Source organism: Polyodon spathula, chromosome 37 (assembly GCF_017654505.1).
Source record: "Polyodon spathula isolate WHYD16114869_AA chromosome 37, ASM1765450v1, whole genome shotgun sequence".
Lineage (NCBI taxonomy): Eukaryota > Metazoa > Chordata > Actinopteri > Acipenseriformes > Polyodontidae > Polyodon > Polyodon spathula.
In genome coordinates this window covers 510,074-530,631 of record NC_054570.1, presented here as the reverse complement: position 1 = coordinate 530,631, position 20,558 = coordinate 510,074, and the positions used below count along the sequence as shown (strand labels likewise).

Here is a 20,558-nt window from a genome sequence, read left to right as displayed (position 1 = left end):
ATATAATAACGATGAATGATTTTTCAGTTACTGTTTCGCTCAAAAATAAGGGCAGTCAATTACAAATAGCTTTGTTTGCAAACTGATACATTTTATTTATTTCTATACTTTTATATATTTATTTGTCAATTAAAACTCGTGGTATTTATTATACACAGCGTTTCTAAAAAAAAACAAAACAATATAATTACAAATGACGATGCACTTTTAGCAGTGTTAAAGTATATAAAAAAGATTACTGTAATATTTGAACCGGTGTCGTTTGGATTAACATCGCTAGGCGGCGCTGTGTGGTGAGAAACTAGAGTAAAAAAAAAAAAGAAGCTCCGTTCTGTCCGGTGCTCGTGTTTCCGGTTCCTGGGTCTTGTGTGTTGCTTGCTTGTGGTTCAAACGCGTATCGAAGTGGAGAAGCTGAATATAACATTATCTTTAACAGTGTTACACGCTTGGTGTAATGACGGTAAACCTACGGGGTTAGGATAGGCATCTGAGCTGAAATATTGAAGATCGAGGGGAGAAACGGAGAGGAACGAGGTGAACCCTATTATTTCACCAGTTATCCAATTTAGTCCGTTTATTATTATTATTATTATTATTATTATTATTATTATTATTATTATTATTATTATTAAGACTCCTATTACGTAGCAGTTTAACGCATTCCAGGTTTCATTATGTGCTTGATTAGCCACAGTGTATAGCGAACAAGCTCGGGTGTGTTTTTATTAAACTCCTCGTAAAACCAGGATTGGATCAAACTGCAATGCAATGGGAGTCTTATTGCTATCCGTGTTGAGATGTGCGACGTGTCTTCTTTCCGTAGTGTAAGTTCATCCTGTAGTTTGTCTGCCTGGCTGCCCTGTCAGTCATGGCGGGTTTGGAGCAGTGGGTGAGCGACCAGCTGCACGAGATCCTGGGCCTCAGTGATAAGTATGTGTCCCAGTTCCTGATCGGGACGGCCCGCCGCAGCAGCAGTGGAGCCGACTTCATCCAGCGGCTGAGAGACACGGGAACTATCGACATTGACCACAGGATCACTGCCTTCGCTGAGCTCCTCTACAGCAAGGTAATGCACTGGGTTATACAGTACCATTGACAAGATAATCACTGCATTCAAATACAGCTCTACAGTAAGGCACTGCGCTGGGTTATACAGTACCATTGACAAGATAATCACTGCATTCAAATACAGCTCTACAGCAAGGCACTGCGCTGGGTTATACAGTACCATTGACAAGATAATCACTGCATTCAAACACAGCTCTACAGCAAGGCACTGCGCTGGGTTATACAGTACCATTGACAAGATAATCGCTGCATTCAAACACAGCTCTGCAGCAAGGCACTGCGCTGTGTAGGGTTATACAGTAATGCTTTTTGAAAACAGGGAACACTGTTCACTCCCACCTTTTTGATTACAGGGCACCCAAGCAGCACCTTCTGCTAAACCGCTGAATGCACTTTCAATACTGACATTGCCAGCTCACTGTTAGTACACATTTTAAACACAGTCTGTTGAAGGGTGTTGTAGGGTATGGTGGTTTTATTTATTTACAGTAATATCAGTTATCCTAAGCCTTGTATTATGAATTACTAGTTGTTAAATATGAAAGTCTTGAGCAATGGTCAGTGTTAACAATCAAATTACATTTTGTTAGAACAGCAATGTCCGTGGCGTCTGCTCATACAAAAACAACAGTTATTGCAACGTGTCTCTCTAGACGTCAGATATGTAGTCATCTAGCTTCAACAGTTACATAATAATTGAACAATATAACTGTGGAATTCTCTTTCAGGCAAAACCGGAGATGTAAATCTGGTCGGATGTCACTTTGTCTAGTTGAGGTTAACTGTTCTGTGCCCACACCAATGTGTTGTGTCTGTTCTGTTTCAGATCCCTAAGAAGCAGGCAGTTGAGAAGCCAGCCCGAGCAGTGGAGAGACACGCCGTGGAGATGGAACGCAAGAACAGAACCTACACCCTGCTGGAGGAAAGCGAAAGCGAGGGAGAGAGCCAAATAGTGGAGGAGGAGGAGAAGAGGAGGAAGAGGAAGAAGGAGGAAGGGAGGGAGAGAAAGAGGAAGCACCTGCGACAGAAACGGGCAGCCTCGTCGTCATCGTCGGAGGAGAGTGGGAGCGAGAAGAGGTGAGAGAGGATTCGCTGGTTTATACCCACATGCATATAGGACTGAAAGGGAAAAAATAATAATTCAATGACAAACTTTTCAACCACAAGGCTTTTTTTCAATGTCTTGAAAGACATTTGAGAAAAGATGATTGAGTATTTCTATAGTTACATCCGGTATCTTGTGAAGTCGGGTCTTGAAGAATCCCAGTGATTTAAATCCGCAACACGGCTAGACCGCCCATTCCATTCCATGCTGTCATCCCTTAAGTTCCAACTCTGTCCTTAGGTATTGAACCATGGTTAGCACTAGAGGGGGATATCTGTGATAATGTTGGTAGTGCTTACAAGAGGTAAGAAAAAATGATAAATCCCAGGTTAGCACCAATTTAAAAGGAGAGGGACAGCAGTAATGTTGCTAGCTCAAATAAAGGGACAGAAAATTGATTGTAAAGCCTTAGTACTCTTTTAAAGAGGGCAGCGGGGATGTGTAATCAGAGGTAAGAAAATTGATTTTAGCACTCTTAATTACTGTGCGTTTTGTTTCCTGCAGTGGGAGGCTGGCTTCCCAGGCTCAGCTGGGAGGCAAGCGGGATGGAGAGGAGGAGGAGGAGGAGGAGTGGGAGAAAGAGGAGAGGGAGCGGCTTCAAGACCTGGAGGAGAGGGATGCCTTTTCGGAGAGAATGAAGAAGAGAGACAAGGAGAAGACCAGGCATGTGCTGGAGAGATCCGACAAGAAGGTACGGCCTCTCAGAGCAACACCGCGCGTCAAGAACGCGTCAAGAGAAAGGGTCAACCTCTGTGTGTTACGTTGTCATGGAACTTAGCATTGACGTGACTGAGAGTAGCAGACTGTGGCGGTCTAGGGGCGTGTCTGCCCATCTCGATTTCATACTTCAGTTTTCTATATATCTGGACACCCGATTTATCCGGTCCTCGTGAAGCTTGGCATTGACGCTCTTTGTGCACTTGGGTAATACTCCTCTTTCTGTTCCTTGTTTTGCAGGGTTATGAAGAAGCTCAGAAGAGGCTCAAGGTGGCAGAAGAAGGCCAGAGAGAAATGGTGCGTGATTCCGCACCAGAGTGACTGCGTTCTCATAACGCTGACCTGAGATTGTCTACTTGACTTGACCACTTCATGTTTGAGTGTTTTGAACTGATGAAGGAATCGGGTTTGGTACAGATATGTGGCAAGATAATCTGCACAAACACACATACTTTTACACTCCATCTTACACTAAACATGTGTCTGGTCCACTTCCTTTCTTTAGTTTTACCTTTAGGGTGAATTCCTGTAGATGTTTCCTGCTTGACTTTCTTTCTTAGTTTCGTCTAGCATGCCTCTACACTTCTAGTAACAGCAAGGACTGATGATCTTACTAAAATGATCAGGACTGTGCCAACAGCAACCTGAGCACTCAAGGACTAGAATCAGAATATAAAAACTACAGCTCCCAGAATGTCTCTACACTAGTACTAGCTGTGTGGGACAAAGGGAACTGTCATTCTTTATACTGATTGAGTGTCTGAAGTTCTGATTCTGAAATTCTGAAGTCTCGTAACAGCGAGGGATGGTAGGAACTGTAGTTCTTTATACTAATTGAGTGTATGACGCTCTGTGTCTAGTAACAGTGAGGTATGATGGGAGCTGTAGTTCTTTAAACTGATTGTGTATAAACCTCTGTGTCTAGTAACGGTGAGGGATGATGGGAGCTGTAGTTCTTTATACTGATTGAGTATGACGCTCTGTGTCTAGTAACAGTGAGGGATGATGGGAGCTGTAGTTCTCTATACTGTTTGATTGTCTGTCTGTCTGTGTTTAGCTCCCAGAGTTGCGTAAGAAGTCGCGACGGGATTACCTGGCGAAGCGCGAGGCGGAGAAACTGGAAGACCTGGAGGCAGAGATAATGGATGAGGAGTACCTCTTCTCCAATCAGGAGCTGACTGCACACGAGAAGGAGGCTCTTAAATACAAGAAGACTGTCCGAGACCTTGCCAAGGAGTACAAGAAAGCAGGGCAGCAGGAGAAACTGGAAAAGAGCAACCGATACTACATGCCTGAGGAGACCAGGAGCAAGGTGAGACTGCGCCCAACCCTGCCCTTCCTAGGGACGGAGCTAACGAAGGAATTCATAAGCTTACAGGTTGTGCATTTGTTATACTGTGGGGGGAGAGGAGGGGAGTGGGGGGGCAGCGGAGGTCAAAATTGTTCATTAGTTGACACTGGGAAAAAAAAAAAAATATATATATATATATATATATATATATATATATATATATATATATATATATATATATATATATACACACACACACACATACACATACACACACTACAAAAATTTAAATGCAACATGCAACAATTTCAAAGAATTTACTGAGTTACAGTTCATATAAGGAAATCAGTCAACTGAAATAAATTCATTAGGCCCTAATCTATGGATTTCACATGACTGGGAATACAGATATGCATCTGTTGGTCACAGATACCTTAAGGAAAAGGTAGGGGCGTGGATCAGAAAACCAGTCAGTATCTGGTGTGACCACCATTTGCCTCATGCAGCGCGACACATCTCCTTCACATAGAGTTGATCGGGCTGTTGATTGTGGCCTGTGGAATGTTGTCCTACTCCTCTTCAATGGCTGTGCGAAGTTGCTGGATATTGGAGGGAACTGGAACACGCTGTCAAACACGTCGATCCAGAGCATCCCAAACATGCTCAATGGGTGACATGTCTGGTGAGTATGCAGGCCATGGAAGAACTGGGACATTTTCAGCTTCCAGGAATTGTGTACAGATCCTTGCGACATGGGGCCGTGCATTATCATGCTGAAACATGAGGTGATGGTGGAGGATGAATGGCACGACAATGGGCCTCAGGATCTCATCATGGTATCTCTGTGCATTCAAATTGCCATCGATAAAATGCAATTGTGTTCGTTGTTCATATATTATGCCCATACCGTAACCCCACCGCCACCATGGGGCACTCTGTTCACAACGTTAACATCAGCAAACCGCTCGCCCACACGACGCCATACATGCTGTCTGCCATCTGCCCGGTACAGTTGAAACCGGGATTCATCCGTGAAGAGCACACTTCTCCAGCGTGCCAGTGGCCGTTGAAGGTGAGCATTTGCCCACTGAAGTTGGTTACGACGCCGAACTGCAGTCAGGCAAGACCCTAGTGAGGACAAAGAGCACGCAGATGAGCTTCCCTGAGACGGTTTCTGACAGTTTGTGCCAGTTTCAAAAATGGCAAATGAAAAAGAGCTCCTTGTGCTATGTGAGATGAATATACACTGCGGTCTCTGCCTGCGTTCTGAGCAATAGAATGGCTTTTATTACTTTTGAAAAAAGAACGAATATTTCAATTATGAGCAAATATCCGATCGTGAAAATTCTGTGTTCACCCCGGCACTAATATTAATAAATCATGTATTTGAGCATGTCTGGTGCTCTGTGTGTGCGTAATGTTTGGCAACACTTTGCTGTTTTTGCACTGTCTTTGAAAAATATTTAAAATGTCATTTTGTATGTTGATGGATAGCAGCCTCAACTGAATTTGTGTCCTTCTGAAACCAGCTTCTGATATCCGCTGTCACTTTTCACTTTGACTAGTTGACTGTTAGAGCAACACGCACAGTAACTTTCTAACTTCAAAAGGCAATTGAAAACTGTTATAATAATTGCAAATTGGAACTGCGAGGTTGTAGATCTGTTTTCAAAGCGTCAGACAGTGTTCTCTGTGTTTCTCCAGACAGTCCCAGAGCGCTATGTGGAGCCAGAGTCGGAGGGGGGTACGGGCTGGGCCCCGCGGGATGAGCAGAGGCGCTGGGAGGAGGAGCAGCTAGGGGCCGCCGCGCTGAGATTCGGGGCGCGGGACGCTCAGGAGAGGGGGAAGAAAGAGAGAGAGAGATACCAGCTGGTGATGGAGGACGAGGAGATGATAGACTTTGTCAGCATGGTGACCATGAAGGGAACAGTGGACAAGGTAAAGCTCACTCACTCACTCACTCACGCACTCACAACCTGACTGCTCTACTAGGACCTATCTACCCCACTGGATTTGCTTGTAACTCCTTACTTATGAAAATTGAAACAGAATATGGGTTTTCCTGCAATGGAAGCTGACTGTCTGTCTGTCTGTCTGTCAGGATGAGAAGGGAGACTCTGAGCTCTCGGAGGCTCAGAAGCAGAGACTGTCGATCCAGGAGGTGCGGCGCAGCCTCCCAGTGTTCCCATTCAGACAGGACTTGCTGGCAGCTATCAGAGAGCACCAGGTCCTCATCATCGAGGGGGAGACAGGGTCTGGCAAAACCACCCAGATACCGCAGTACCTGGTGGAGGAGGTGAGGGCCTGTGTGTGAGTGTGTCTTCTCTCCCTGTCTAAGCTTACAGCCAGTGGATATTGACTTTGCGTTTTCCTCTACAGGATCTCCGTCTATAGTTTGCATTAATACGATATCGGATCCCAGTAGCTTTTACGCGAATTCTGTAGGGTGATGCAAAACCTTTGACCGTAGCTGTATCTTCCACTGGCTTAAAATCACCCTCGGCGAGAGTTGTCCACTCTGACTGGCTGCTGCAGCCCATGCCTCTTCCCCCTCCATCTCTCACTCTCCCCCTTTCTCTCTCTCCGCAGGGCTACACAGAGAACGCAATGAAGATCGGCTGCACTCAGCCCAGGAGAGTGGCTGCTATGAGCGTGGCTGCTCGTGTGGCACAGGAAATGGGGGTCAAGCTGGGGAACGAGGTATAGCCTGTTTATATAAACTGTCACTAGTGACAGTGAGGGATGATGGAAGCTGTAGTTCTTTATACTGATTGAGTGTATTTCAGGGTGCTGTATTGACTGCGATTCAGGGTGCTGTAGTGACTCTGCGTTTCAGGGTGCTGTATTGACTGTGTGGTTCAGGGTGCTGTACTGACTGTGTGGTTCCGGGTGCTGTATTGACCGTGTGGTTCAGGGTGCTGTATTGACTGTGTTTCAGGTGGGGTACAGTATCCGGTTTGAGGACTGCACCTCAGAGCGCACGGTTCTCAAGTACATGACCGACGGCATGCTGCTGAGAGAGTTCATGACAGAGCCTGACCTGGCCAGCTACAGGTGAGGGAAGAGGGTTAGGGGATGGAGGGGAGGGGAGGGGAGGGGAGAAGATGAGGGAAAGAGGCTGGGGAGGTGAAGAAGAGAGGATAGGGTAGACAGATCTGAGAGAGGAGGAAAGGGTCACGTTTGAGAGAAGAGAAGGGTGGAAACGGGAAAGGAGATCCATGATGCTGTGAGATTGCATGGGAGGAGCCAGTGAGCGGAGAGGATTGGGTTTTGATCTTTTGTTCCTGTGCAGCGTGGTGGTTATCGACGAGGCTCATGAGCGCACTCTGCACACGGACATCCTGTTCGGTCTGATCAAGGATATCGCGCGCTTCCGGCCCGACCTCAAGGTGCTGATTGCCAGTGCCACCCTCGACACCGAGCGCTTCTCTGCCTTCTTTGACGACGCGCCCGTCTTCAGGATCCCGGGCCGTAGGTTCCCAGTGGACATCTTCTACACCAAGGTCAGGGACATTCCCAGTGCTTGTGTGTCTGAGTGTGTAAATGTGTCTCGAGGTGCATGTCTGTCTGACTGGCTCTTCTCTGTCCAGTATATCAGGCAGTGTGTTTGTCTGCGTCTGTCCGTGAGTCTTGTCTGTCTTTAGGATGTCAGGCAGGGTTTGTGTGTGTGTTTTTGTCTCTCATCAGGAGAGTCAAGAAGCTTCGTAAAATTCAATGACAAAAGTTGAGAAAAACTTCTAGTTGAAACTTTGGTCTTTTTGAGTTTAATGAAGTTTTTTTTTCGTATTTCTAAACATGCCACTATTAAGTCTTTTATAGCTCTAGATGAAACATCAGGCAGGAGAACTTGTAGACCGAGTTGAGTCTGTGTCTCTGTGAATGTCATGTGAATGTGTCTGTCGGTGTGTTCTCTCGAGGCATTGCCAAAGTTAACTCATCGGGCTGTTCTCCCTCTCTCCTTCTCCCTCTCCAGGCTCCTGAAGCAGACTACCTGGAGGCCTGTGTCGTCTCAGTGCTGCAGATCCACGTCACTCAGCCCCAGGGCGATGTGTTGGTATTTCTCACTGGACAGGTAACAGTTAAAACTACAAACATGGTGCCCAGGTGGTAGGGCTTCTATGGGAGTCACCATCTTGACTGTTGTTTATGTATTATTATTATTACTGAACATGTAAAGCAACACAATAATTAAAAACTACAAACTGGGCAGCCAAGTGCTAGTGGGTCTGTGGGAGCTGCCACCTTGCCTGTAGTTTTCTAACCGGCATTTTCAAGGCTTCTATGGGTGTTGCCTTCTTGACCGTAGTTTTTGATTACAGAACAGGTTTGCGTAGCTCAACCCATCCCGCGTAAACTCACATTTAGAACTACAAACATGGAGCCCAGATGCTAGTGCGTCTGTGGGAGCCGCCATCTTGCCTGTAGTTTTCTAACCTACTGCTGTGCTGCTCTTCTCTGCTAGGAGGAGATTGAGGCGTGCTGTGAGCTGCTCCAGGAACGCTGTCGGCGTCTGGGCTCCAAGATCAGCGAGCTCCTGGTGCTGCCCATCTACGCCAACCTGCCCTCCGACATGCAGTCCAAGATATTCGAACCCACGCCCCCCGGGGCCAGGAAAGTGAGTCAGCCTGCCTCCCAGCACTACAGTGATTTGCTTCGTTCGTTCTGAAGTGCTCCCTGAACCGATTGCTTGGACAGCGCTCTCCACAGGTGACTGTTGTTGGTGTTGATCAGGCTAATTTACCATTCAAATTGAAATGAGTACAGAAATTGCTGCTTGGGTTTGTGTAGATCGCTGTTCTCCACAGTCTTAAGAAAAGCAGCAGCCATCGCAAATTCAAGCAAATGTTTGTATTTTTTCCGTTTGGAATGGTAAATTAGCTCTGTCAACCCCAGTGGCCCTACCTGATTGTCAGCACCTGATTTCTGTGGAGAGCTCAATCTGTATAACAGAATATTAGGGAAGTGCAGCACTATTGTCCTTGTTTTATCTCAGGAAGGCAATAGCCGAGACTCGCTTTCTTTCCTCTTGCATTCATCCACTAATATAATGTGCTGGGTCCTGTCTGGTTGTTGCCCTCAGGTTGTCGTGGCGACGAACATCGCCGAGACCTCCCTCACCATCGACGGCATCATCTACGTTATCGATCCTGGCTTCTGCAAACAGAAGAGCTACAACGCCAGGACGGGCATGGAGAGCCTCATAGTCACACCCTGCTCCAGGGTGAGGCACTGAGACTCACAGAGACGCACACCGACTCAGAATACACACGCAGGCACGGAGGCACACTGAGAGACAGACTTACTCACATACACGCACACACACACACACACAGAGTCACACAGACTCACAGCAGACAGTGTCTGTGCACTAGATCTTTATATAGATTTTATACACGATGGTTAGCTGCTGTAATTCTGCACAGGGTTTTCTGGTGTTCTATAGTGTGGTAGGTAATGCCAGCATGAGACTCTAGAAAGTGCTCTTATTTAACTGATCACACTCCTCATTGCAGCATGAATACGTCACACTGGTATGTTTACTATTAAGCAGAGTTCATGCAGCTATAGGGGGAGGAACAGTTTATTATTTTAACAAGGGCCTGGTTTCTCAAACTCCTGGCTCCTGATCATTTTAATATTAACTGTGTGCAGGACTAACCTGTTCTAATGGTGTATACATAAACATGTTGGGTAATTGCTGTGTTTCCACTGGAGGGCCTGTCTAACTTAGCTGCGTCTCGCTCTCTCTCGCGCTCTCTCTGATGTGATTGGTTCAGGCCTCAGCCAATCAGCGTGCAGGTCGTGCAGGGCGCGTGGCGGCAGGAAAGTGCTTCCGGCTCTACACAGCCTGGGCCTACAAGCACGAGATGGAGGAGAGCACCGTGCCGGAGATCCAGAGGACCAACCTGGGCAACGTTGTGCTGCTGCTCAAGAGCCTGGGTGAGGAGAGCACGCCGAACCATTCGAACTACAAACATGGAGTCCGAGTGCTAGGGCTTCTATGGGTGTGACCGTCATGATTGCAGTTCACATATGCACACTATTAAACACTACAAAGTTCTCTGTGAAATGCTGTTTCAGTAACGCCTCCCACTCCTGTGTCTCTGCAGGTATCAATGATCTGATCCACTTTGACTTCATGGACCCCCCTCCTCATGAGACCCTGGTCCTGGCTCTGGAGCAGCTCTATGCCCTGGGAGCCCTCAATCACCTAGGGGAGCTTACCAAGGTACTCCCTCCATCCCTCACCTTCACCCCTTTATCCCTCCATCACCAAAGGGGGTGATTGGGGAACGTGTGCCTCTAGCTCTAACCTCTCCCCCTGGCCTCTCTCTTTTCAGCTGGGACGCAGAATGGCTGAGCTCCCGGTCGACCCCATGCTTTCCAAAATGGTCCTGGCGTCCGAGCAGTGAGTACGAGGATGCTTCAGTAGGGTTGAGAAATCAGCATGTGCCTTATAATAATGTTGAGCCTTTCACTTTATAAGGTAATATGTACCTGTCTCTTCTAGTGCAAGAGTCCCAGAAGACACTCTCGTACCGTAAGAGTCAAGGTCTACTGAACACATTGCCTTATAAATCATGTTTTAATTTTAAAAAGAGCACTTAGGCATTGTCAGTGTCAGTATCCATGTCTTAAGTATTTTTGTCAGTTGGTAGTCTAGCCTGTACAACCATTATGGCAAAATAAGATGTTCTGAGAATGGCTTCGTGCTTGATAATAAACTAAACTCGACCATTAAATTCGTGCAATATCTTTTTAATTTCTGTACTTTAAAGAGACTGTAGCTGACGAAATAATTTCTGAAACCTGACCTGGTTTTCACTTCTGTTGGGTCTCAAGTGTGCAGTTTTGAAAGAAGCACATGTTGTACCATGCGGGTATTTAAATGTTAAAACCTGGTATCTGAAAGCAAGTTGCTTAACAGGACAAGAAGCTGCTTGAGTACAAAAGAATCGGCTGAAGCGTCGTGGGCAGTTTCACTATCCAAGTGGCCAAGGAAGTGCAGCACTATCTGAAAGCATGGCTTGTAAACAGAGATTTATTAACCCTAGTGTAGAACCAGGTGTCAGGCGTTTCTTTCAAAACTGCACATCTGAGATCACGAATAGAAAGAAGTGCACAGGAGGTAAGATTTTTTGAACTCGCATTTTTTGAACTCGCATTTCTAGAACTGACGGCGCCATCTGGTGGCTGTAAGAGTGCACTGCAGGCCTTACCATGGCGTCTCTGTGATTGTGTGTTGGCTCTGACATCTGTCTCTCCTCTACTGTGTATTGTTTCAGCTATCGGTGCTCTGAGGAGATTCTGACCATTGCAGCCATGCTGTCGGTCAACAACTCCATCTTCTACCGGCCCAAGGACAAAGTGGTCCACGCTGACAATGCGCGCATGAACTTCGTGGTGCCGGGCGGAGATCACCTGGTGCTGCTCAATGTCTATACCCAGGTGAGTCAGAGAGCTGGCACCACATACTTGAGGAAGACCTGCATGTCATGTGGGTGTGGCACAGACTCTACAAGGTGCAGGAAGGTGTCTTAAGGGATCCATTCAGTCATTAAAGTAATTGTATCTAACACTATAGTATTGCAGGGATGGAAATAAGACCCCTTGCATTTGATCCCTTTATTGTAAGTGTAATAAGAGACACCTGAGATTGTTACCTGTACCCTTTGGATAATCAAGCTAGTGGTAAAACCTAGAATGGGTGAAACTGCTATGCCGTAGAAGTCCCATTCCCGGTGTTGTATTGTAGTGTATTGAGTGCTGTTGTATTGTGCTGTGTGTTGCAGTGGGTGGAGAGTGGCTACTCCACTCAGTGGTGCTATGAGAACTTCATCCAGTTCCGCTCCATGAAACGGGCCCGCGATATCCGGGAGCAGCTGGAGGGGCTGATGGAGAGGATCGAGATCGAGCTGACCTCCAGCCCAGAGGACATCGTCCCCATCCGCAAGGCAAGAAACCGGAGCCCTGCAGCTGTGCGCCCAGGCGCACATCATTGAGCTGTCAGCCCTTAGAAACGCTTTAAGCACAGTACAGGCATAGCAAAGTGTACTAAAGCAAAGTGTACCCCTTTCTCTCCCTCTTCATCTCTCTCCCCCTCCCCTCCAGGCAGTCACAGCTGGTTTCTTTTACCACACGGCACGCCTCTCCAAGTCGGGGTACCGCACGGTGAAGCACCAGCAGACTGTGTACGTGCACCCCAACAGCTCTCTCTTTGAGGAGCAGCCGCGCTGGATCATCTACCATGAGCTGGTCTTCACCACCAAGGAGTTTATGAGACAGGCGAGTCCCTGAGTACAGAGTCCCTGTCCGCTGGCACACAGGGACACCCGTGAAAGAGACAACCATGTCCACTTAGTGGGACTGAGAACAGAAACACAAATTTTACAGCTCTGGCCAGAATTATTTACATCACCCTGTAGAATGAACTAATTTTGTTTCATAAAGTCGAATGAAGCCTGCTGAATAATGTTACGTCAACATATTGAATTGCACACCACATGGTAGTTTTCCCATATATTTAACTGACAAAAATGGAAAAATGCGACATTTCTAAACTGATCATTAAATACTGTCCTACTATTACTGCATCCAGCACTTTTATGATACCATTTTGCGATATTGTTTGGGTTGGCTTGTAGACAACATTTTTGCGTCTAGATGAATGAGGTTGGAGTCCAATGTCAAGTTCAGTTAGAAGCCATTTTTGTTCACTAAAACACAAGGCTTTGTAAATTAGAATGGACACCAGTGACAAGATGAAGTTGAAGGGATAGACTACGGTTTTGGTTAGTAAAACAGCCCCAGTTGAGTTGGCGTCTTGTTTAGGGCTGTCCAATGACTTGCCTTTGAGCTCCACAGTACAGCTGTTTTGAAGTATCCACATTCAGTAAATCCATTCATCGTGTCGATTTCAAAACAAGAAACTATGTCCTTTCCTCACCTTTACAGTTGAGTACCAATCAATGGCACTCGCGTCCCGAGTGTTTTAAAAGCCGGTTGGAAGTGAAGTTTCCTCTCACCTGTATAGCTGATATTTTTTACTGCAGTAACTGACTTTCATTATACGGTAGTGCAAATCTCAGCGCCCGGGTGAGAGGAAACTTAGAAGTAGGAGTATCGGCGCACTGCAAGACTGGAAGGACCTTCTGTAGTCTTGGGTCCATTCAGAATGCACCACTCTGATGCAGCGTGTGAAACGTGTTTAACGAAGGGTGCCTGAATGTAGTTCTTACTGTTTTTTGGTAAACCTGAACACTCTCTCTCTCGCTTGGCAGGTCATTGAGATCGACAGCGCCTGGCTGCTTGAAGTGGCTCCTCATTATTACAAGGCCAAAGAACTGGAGGATCCATCCAGCAAGAAAATGCCCAAGAAAGTGGGGAAGAGCAGGGAAGAGCTGGGCTGAGATCTCCTCCCAGCAGGGACTCCAGGCAGCCTTTCACAGGAGGGATAATAACCAGGGCTTTATACCACTCAAGATGAATAACTTTACTGCTGCAATTAGCTGGATTCCTGTCCCTGGCTTACTGTTTGAGTTGAAGCTATATTACTGCTGCTGGCACCGTGCCCTGTTGCAGGGATGGAAGTAAGACTCGAGGGATCCATTCACATTGAAGGAATTGCATCTCACAAAATAGTATTACAGGGATGGAAATAAGACTCCCGTTGCAGTTTGATCCATTCCTGGTTTTACTGTAAGCTTAATAAGACACACCTGAGCTTGTTACCCATACACTGGGGATAATGGTGCTCATCGTAAATCCTGGAATGGGTGAAACACTGTACAGTAGGAGTCTTATTTCCGTCCCTGTTATGCCTGGTTGTACGGTTTGAAAAAATAATTATTGGACAGTTTTGTAGAAGTCCATTAATTTCTTACATGATACAATATTATGATTTGACAGCTCCCTTACCTGGTTATGATGTTTGCAATCCTGCAGAATTCCTGCAGAGTGCCTCGTGCTTCAGTTACTTTGCGTTATGGTGCTTGATCTGCTTTTCAGTTCTAGTTGCCTGCTGTAAATCAATGTAACAGGCTAGCTCAGCCTTTATAGAAATAAGAGCCAGCGCCATCTAGTGGTCCACCAATTTAGAAACAAGTTTCCTTAAGTGTCCTGGCAAAACACTAGCTGTGCACTAGAGGGTGCTAGCGCTTACTAATATAAAGACACTGGCTGGTCCAGCCTATGGTAGTCCATGGCAGGCACTTTGAATTGAAGATTAGAGCGATTTAATACTGATCTTGGATTACCCAATGTAAGGTAAGGTAAGGTACTCCACGATTAGTGTGAACAGAGGTCTGAAACTAGACATCTCAACACATCAAAACATAAAGAAACACACTTTGTTACTGGAGACCCACTCAAAACCAATGCAAATACAATTAGCGAGAGAACATTGCAACAATGCATGTGAAGTTATTTTTTTATGTAAGTTTTGGCACGCTATTGGTTGGTGTTTCTTCATGTATTGACAAGGCTTTGCTGTGGTTGCTTCTAGGTGTGTGCTGAGAAACATACTGTAAAGCTGAGGGAGGGACACATTAGATTTATTTAATACCTGCCAATGAATACTTAAAGGCAATTATGAGTATGGGCACAGCCTTAATTGCTACAGTAAACGCTGCTAGTTCAAGCACAGGTTGATGGGCAGTGAATCATCACTCAACACAAACTAGCACTGAAGCTAAACATGGCTTAGATTGTAGATTTCAAATAAGACATTTCAACAAAATCGTGGGAAACAGTGCCGAATTACAGTGCCAAAAGTTACATTTTAAAACTGTCAGATTTCAACAGAAATAAGAAATGTGCTTTTGTGCTGCCTTGAACTGCATCCTGCTGTTACTATTCAAACCACAAGGGGCACAAGATATTTATTCTTATGGAAATTAAAGATCTTAATTATTATTTAGTCATTTAGCAGGTGCTTTTATCCAAAGTGACTTTTGCATCACAGCTGCTGCTGCAGAGTCAGCTACAATAGGACCTCGATTTTATATCTCACCTGTTTGTTTATACTTAGTTTTGCTAAAAATGAATGTATTGGAACTCGTGAAAAACATTTTGAAGAGCAGTCTTATTAAAAGGTAGACCCACCCACTTGTTTGTTGTTGTTTTATAGTTTCATATAATATTCAGCCGATATCTGGAGATAATTTCAAATTTCTGTATGATTTATAAATAAATATGAGGGAGTTTGACTTTAAAACAGATACTAAAAAAGAACATTTCCAATAGAATTATTGATGAATGCAATTCAATGGACAGATGCAAACAAAGTATGTTATACCCTCTGGTGTATATTTTTAAAGGTTAAGTACCTTTAGTTTATTTTTAGTTTATTTTGTTTTTGCTGTCGAACCCTCCTCAGCAGAACCATCGCCCACTAGTGGTCAAACTCAAATCTAAAAATGTTGTGCATGTATGTATATACTTTCTTTTTTTTTTTTTTTTTTTTTTAAATGTAATAAACAGTATCACACAAAACTAACCCGATTTGTTGTGGTGACTCATTGGAGTCGTTTCTGATTTGCTGAGTTTCACCGGATTGGTTTAACCCTTCGATGACTAATACAGAGTTGCTTAATTAGACATTTAAAGTGGAAGAGTGATCGGCATCTATTACAGTAACTTTAAAAAATACATATTTGAACATGAACTTGTACTATCATGTCCAAGCAATGGCAGTGATGGTGGTATTAATAGTAGAATGGAAGTAATTGTAAAGGTGGCAGTAGTATTATGGGATTGGTAGTAGAATTTAGTAGTGGAATGATAGTTTCAATAGAATGGTAAGAGGCAGCCTATCAGAGCTCTGAAAGGGGGGAGAGAGAGAGAGAGAGAGAGAGAACCTCAGTATATTGACCTGCACACTAGCTGCCTGCCTTTAATCCCAGGTATATTTCTGTCCCTTGCAGACATTGTTAAATGTGTGTATGGAACAGACTGAATATTAAATTACCTGACACTGTATAATTAAAACTGTATAAACACTAAGGGCAACGCCTATATTTAACATGCATATCTCTAATAAGGTTTAGACAGAAGTGAAATTTACCTGGCAAGGCTACAGATCTACCTAACAGAGATGAGAGAGGAGCAGTTAAACAGCTCCTTTGCATCCACAGTACTCAAGCAGACGCAAGCTTCAGCCCCAAAACAAGCATTCGTCTGCTTAGTTTCTTGCAGGTTTGCCTCGCCAGTCTTGGGCAGCGTTGTGTTTCTCTGTAGTATCAGCCTCATCAGGTAAAGAGAACACTGTCTAGGCAGGCTTGAACTCACCAAACAGGTGAAACAGGAAGGGCCGGCATAGTGCACTGTGGGATAGAGGAGGGCAGTCAACACCTGTTGATGTTGTCTGAACACTTCATTCACGCATAACAATACAGAACAGTACCGGGAAGTTCTATTAAATCATTAGAAATGTCCTGGGATAGCTTACCAGCAAGGAGTGGATATCCCAAGGTAGTCAAGAGCTGGATTTAACAGGTTAGTGTGTCCTAAGATTTCTAATTCTTATTGTCAGGGAGATACTAGAACATATGCAAATACCGATGAAATGATTTCAACAGCTCAGAGTTTAACAGCTGTATTAAACACAGAACTACATGTAACAGTAGCACACAGTTACTGTTCAATTAATAAAGTAACTGAGGGACTGGAAAGGAAAGGGAATGATGATTGTTACAAATGAGCTAGTTGTCTGCCATGTTGTGTGTGTGTGTGTGTGTGTGTGTGTGTGTGTATATATATATATATATATATGTCTATATAATGGTATAGAATGTAAGGGGAAAGTGAAAGTATTGCTTATACCTTTGCTGTATGTTACATTAAAAGTCTATAACGTGTATTTATGTGTATATTTATTACAGATACATTCCATAGATTATCATTATTACTATTGCTCTTGTATGTTTTTCACGTGAATATATATTTAACATCCAATTTTGTATTACATTAGGTTTGGAAAGATTTCCAAGTATAATTGTGTTACAAATGTTGCTGTCTCTGATTAACTGTAAATACATCTTCAATTTAAAAGTATTGCTTTGAGTACCTGTTTTACTTCAGCAGTACTTTTGCATTACATTTGACTGTGTCTGTCCAAAATACTGCATTATACTGCTACTCATCAATCCTTTTATTTATTATATTTAGAGATCCTTTACCATGAGAGAGGGAAAAGGTGTTGAATGGACAGATTCACTTACAAAAAAAAAACGAGACGGCATTGTTCTGTATATTAAATGTATTGCTCTTTAAAAATGCAAACGGGGAACTTCAATTTCTGAAATCGATGAAAAAAATTCTTTACTACTTAGTCAGTGCTACACACCTCTTTGTTTAAGACAAAGACAGCAGCTGAACTGTTGACGTCATGAAGCCAATTATCTGCAGAGCAAGAACAGAAAATCAGTCTCAATAATTGATGGGATGTTTACCAAGTCCATAAAGAGAATATTTCCTGTAGAAGTTGCTTCCCCTTTAATGTTACAACCACAGGGGTAGATTAGAGAATGAACTTGTCCATTGTCAAATGCTTACTCTTTTCCTCGTGTTTCCAAGCCTGTGGAGTCACTCTGGAGATGCATTTTAAGGTCCTTTTTCCTACTCTGCCTCCATTATTAAAGCAGGCATCATCTCTAAACAGCCTCGGATTTGAGAGTGTGGGCTTTAACAATGTGAGATCAATATTAAAAGGTAATATGTTTTTAAAATGGCGTTCATTTTAACAAATGGAGGCATGTAGGAAAACTCAACAACATTGCACAAGTAGGCTTGCATAAGATTTGTTGGGAAAACTGTGTTTAATAGACAAGTTTACTTCTATGGGAGTTCCATTAAAGGTGAAACCTTTTTTTGGCCATCACTTGTAAGCACAATTCCCACAGACCCTCGTCCTTTAAGGTGGTAAGATCATTAAAACAGACCCTGTGAAGTAAAGTAACAATCAGATTATAATAATTAAAACCAACTCCCCTATTCCCACTCTCTCTCTTTCTGCAGGACACATTACCTCTCCCACTCGCATATCCCTCCACCCCAGCCTCTCCGGATCTACTTTCCCCCTGTCGGCGTGATGACTTCAAGAGAGGGCGATGTAGTCAGCAAAACCAACACGAGCCACTCGGCGCCGGAGGACCCCGGCTGTGATTCCTCGGCGCTCGAGTGCACCGTGTGCTTCTGCCCCTACGACAATGTCTTCAAGGCCCCCAAAGTCCTAAGCTGCCTCCATACCTTTTGCCTGGAGTGCTTGGCCCGCATCAACGTTTCCTCTGAGAAAAACAAGACCCTGGTTTGCCCGTTATGCCGCGAGGAAACCCAGCTGGAAGCAAAGAAGGGGCTGACTGACCTGCCCAACAACCTGGAGCTGATCGGCAAGCTGGCCCCGGAGATGCAGGGTGCCGTCTCGGTGAGGTTTAACCGAAGCAAAGGCCGTCTGTGGGTAAAAAAGAAGGTAGACCCTGCCTCCCTGATCAAGCCCAGCAAGGTGGACAGCGTCAGCCTCTCTTTGGATGTTGGCCGCCCCCCTTCCAGGGTCAGGACCGAGGCCTCCAGGCTGCTCTTTTCTACCTGTACCTTCTACACTGCCATCGCTACCATAGTCGTGGTGACCGTGGCTCTGGTCCTGTCTGGGATTCTTATATTCGTGCTGGTTCCCAAGTTACAGCCTAGCCAGCTTAAGCCCAACCAAGCTGTCACACCCATTAATAATATATCCAACAGCACTCAGATTTAATAGAAGGGGATCGCCGGAGTCTTTAAGGAGGTACTAGCTGATGGAATGGTTCATTCCTCTTGCCATGAATTTCCATTCATTGCCTTCCATGTGCAGTTTGACAAGAAGTATTTAAATGACTGCATTTTGCATTGAAGAGCAGACTTGCTATGCAGTTTTCCCTGCTGGAATTAAAGACTGGGAATTGGAGAATGATCTCCTGTCCCCCCGTACGATTTTGAAAAGCGCCTTGGAGCCTCGCTGCCTTTCAAATCCACTCTGCACATTGCAGTGCTTGTCTTTGTACATAGCAGGGGGTTAAGTGGCTTGTATTCTTAAAAGATGTCAATTAATACTGTAAACAAAACAAAATGTACAGAGTTGTATTAAAATGTAACTTTTTTGTTAGTTTGTTTTTGAACGTCAAATATTGAGTTATTACCAGCCTTCCTCAACCCATTCAAGTCATGTGACAATGTGACCTTTCAGCTATGGGTCTGTGCATCGCTAATGGCAGGACCTGAGGGGACTCTCTGGGTAGATTCACATTCAGCTCGGCTCTTGGTAGTAGTGTCATAGACAACGTCATAACAAACATGGACCTAGAATCTATCAATGCTTTTATAGTCAAACAGCATTCGTCCCTGTCAGACCATAGCCAAATAACCCTATACCTGCCAATCAGAGAGCCAATCCCACCCACCAAACTGATCAACCTCAAACCATGTTACAAATGGACAGAGAGAAGTCGTGAAGGCTATATAAGAATTCTCGGCAGTACTGAGATTGAAAGCATGCTAAACAGCTTTCAAACAACACTCTACCAAAGCAACCAAAAAGGGATACATCTGGCCATCAAACATTGTAGCAATATATTTTGAAACAATATTAATAAAATCACATTTTCAACAAATCAAAAATAAATAAGGTATTTAAGGAGGAAAGGAAGAAAGGAAAGAGAAATCACGGTCTTGTTCTTTTCAAGTCCAGATAAGTACAGTTTATTGAAGGTAAAAGTTCTGAGTTGCAAAGTTACAACCAGACATTTCAAAGGTTACATGGTGACAACAGTTTGCAGGTATCCTCTTTCCAAGCACAGATCAGAGCAATAGGAAGAGCATTTCAGTATTCTCAGTTTAAATGCAGTCTCTCAGTGACGTCATGACTTTTCCTTAAACCAATCAGAAAGACACAAATCTCTTCTCACTTGGTTAATTGCCCATTTGTCCAAACCCTAGCTTCAAAGCATCTGGTTCAATTCAGTTTCTCTTTGATCTCGCTAGTTTTTATAACCCTCATAAAATCGATAGTAATTTCCTAAGAAAGCCTGTTTTATTTCTAGTTTGTACTGTCTAAGTAAGAATTTAACCAGAATCTGGCTTAATCTTTAACCCATTCTATGAGTTGTATTCCAAGACCAAAAATTAATTTATATCTAAATAAAATGTTCCAACAGAAAAAAACTAATCCAGAGAGAAATGATTTGCCAAGGTGTGTAAATTGGTCCAAAACCATCTGCGACAGGCTGTCAAACCAGAAACACAGGGAACCCAATCACTAACAAGCACACCTCAATTATTGCCAAACATTGAAATAGTACAAATACCTCCTGAGAAAGAAAACAAGGGATCACGTTTCCAAAAAACAAG

At 44.3% G+C, this 20,558-nt stretch overlaps 2 protein-coding genes across 2 annotated transcripts; both read left to right on the top strand.

The window, feature by feature from the left end:
* The first annotated feature begins 347 nt into the window (after window positions 1–347).
* On the top strand, window positions 348–15,693 carry dhx16 (DEAH (Asp-Glu-Ala-His) box polypeptide 16). Its single transcript, XM_041235482.1, has 21 exons — window positions 348–534; window positions 824–1,066; window positions 1,895–2,145; window positions 2,678–2,864; window positions 3,131–3,187; window positions 3,948–4,202; window positions 5,886–6,119; window positions 6,283–6,477; window positions 6,771–6,881; window positions 7,120–7,235; window positions 7,474–7,684; window positions 8,155–8,253; window positions 8,644–8,796; window positions 9,262–9,402; window positions 9,959–10,121; window positions 10,292–10,410; window positions 10,523–10,590; window positions 11,468–11,630; window positions 11,975–12,136; window positions 12,294–12,467; window positions 13,463–15,693. The coding sequence occupies exons 2-21, from the start codon at window positions 869–871 to the stop codon at window positions 13,589–13,591; spliced, it is 3,186 nt and encodes a 1,061-aa protein (XP_041091416.1). The 5' UTR covers window positions 348–534; window positions 824–868; the 3' UTR covers window positions 13,592–15,693.
* An 800-nt stretch (window positions 15,694–16,493) lies between these two features.
* Window positions 16,494–20,267, top strand: LOC121304383 (RING finger protein 225-like). Its single transcript, XM_041235483.1, has 2 exons — window positions 16,494–16,676; window positions 18,198–20,267. The coding sequence occupies exon 2, from the start codon at window positions 18,271–18,273 to the stop codon at window positions 18,928–18,930; it is 660 nt and encodes a 219-aa protein (XP_041091417.1). The 5' UTR covers window positions 16,494–16,676; window positions 18,198–18,270; the 3' UTR covers window positions 18,931–20,267.
* Window positions 20,268–20,558: the final 291 nt, after the last annotated feature.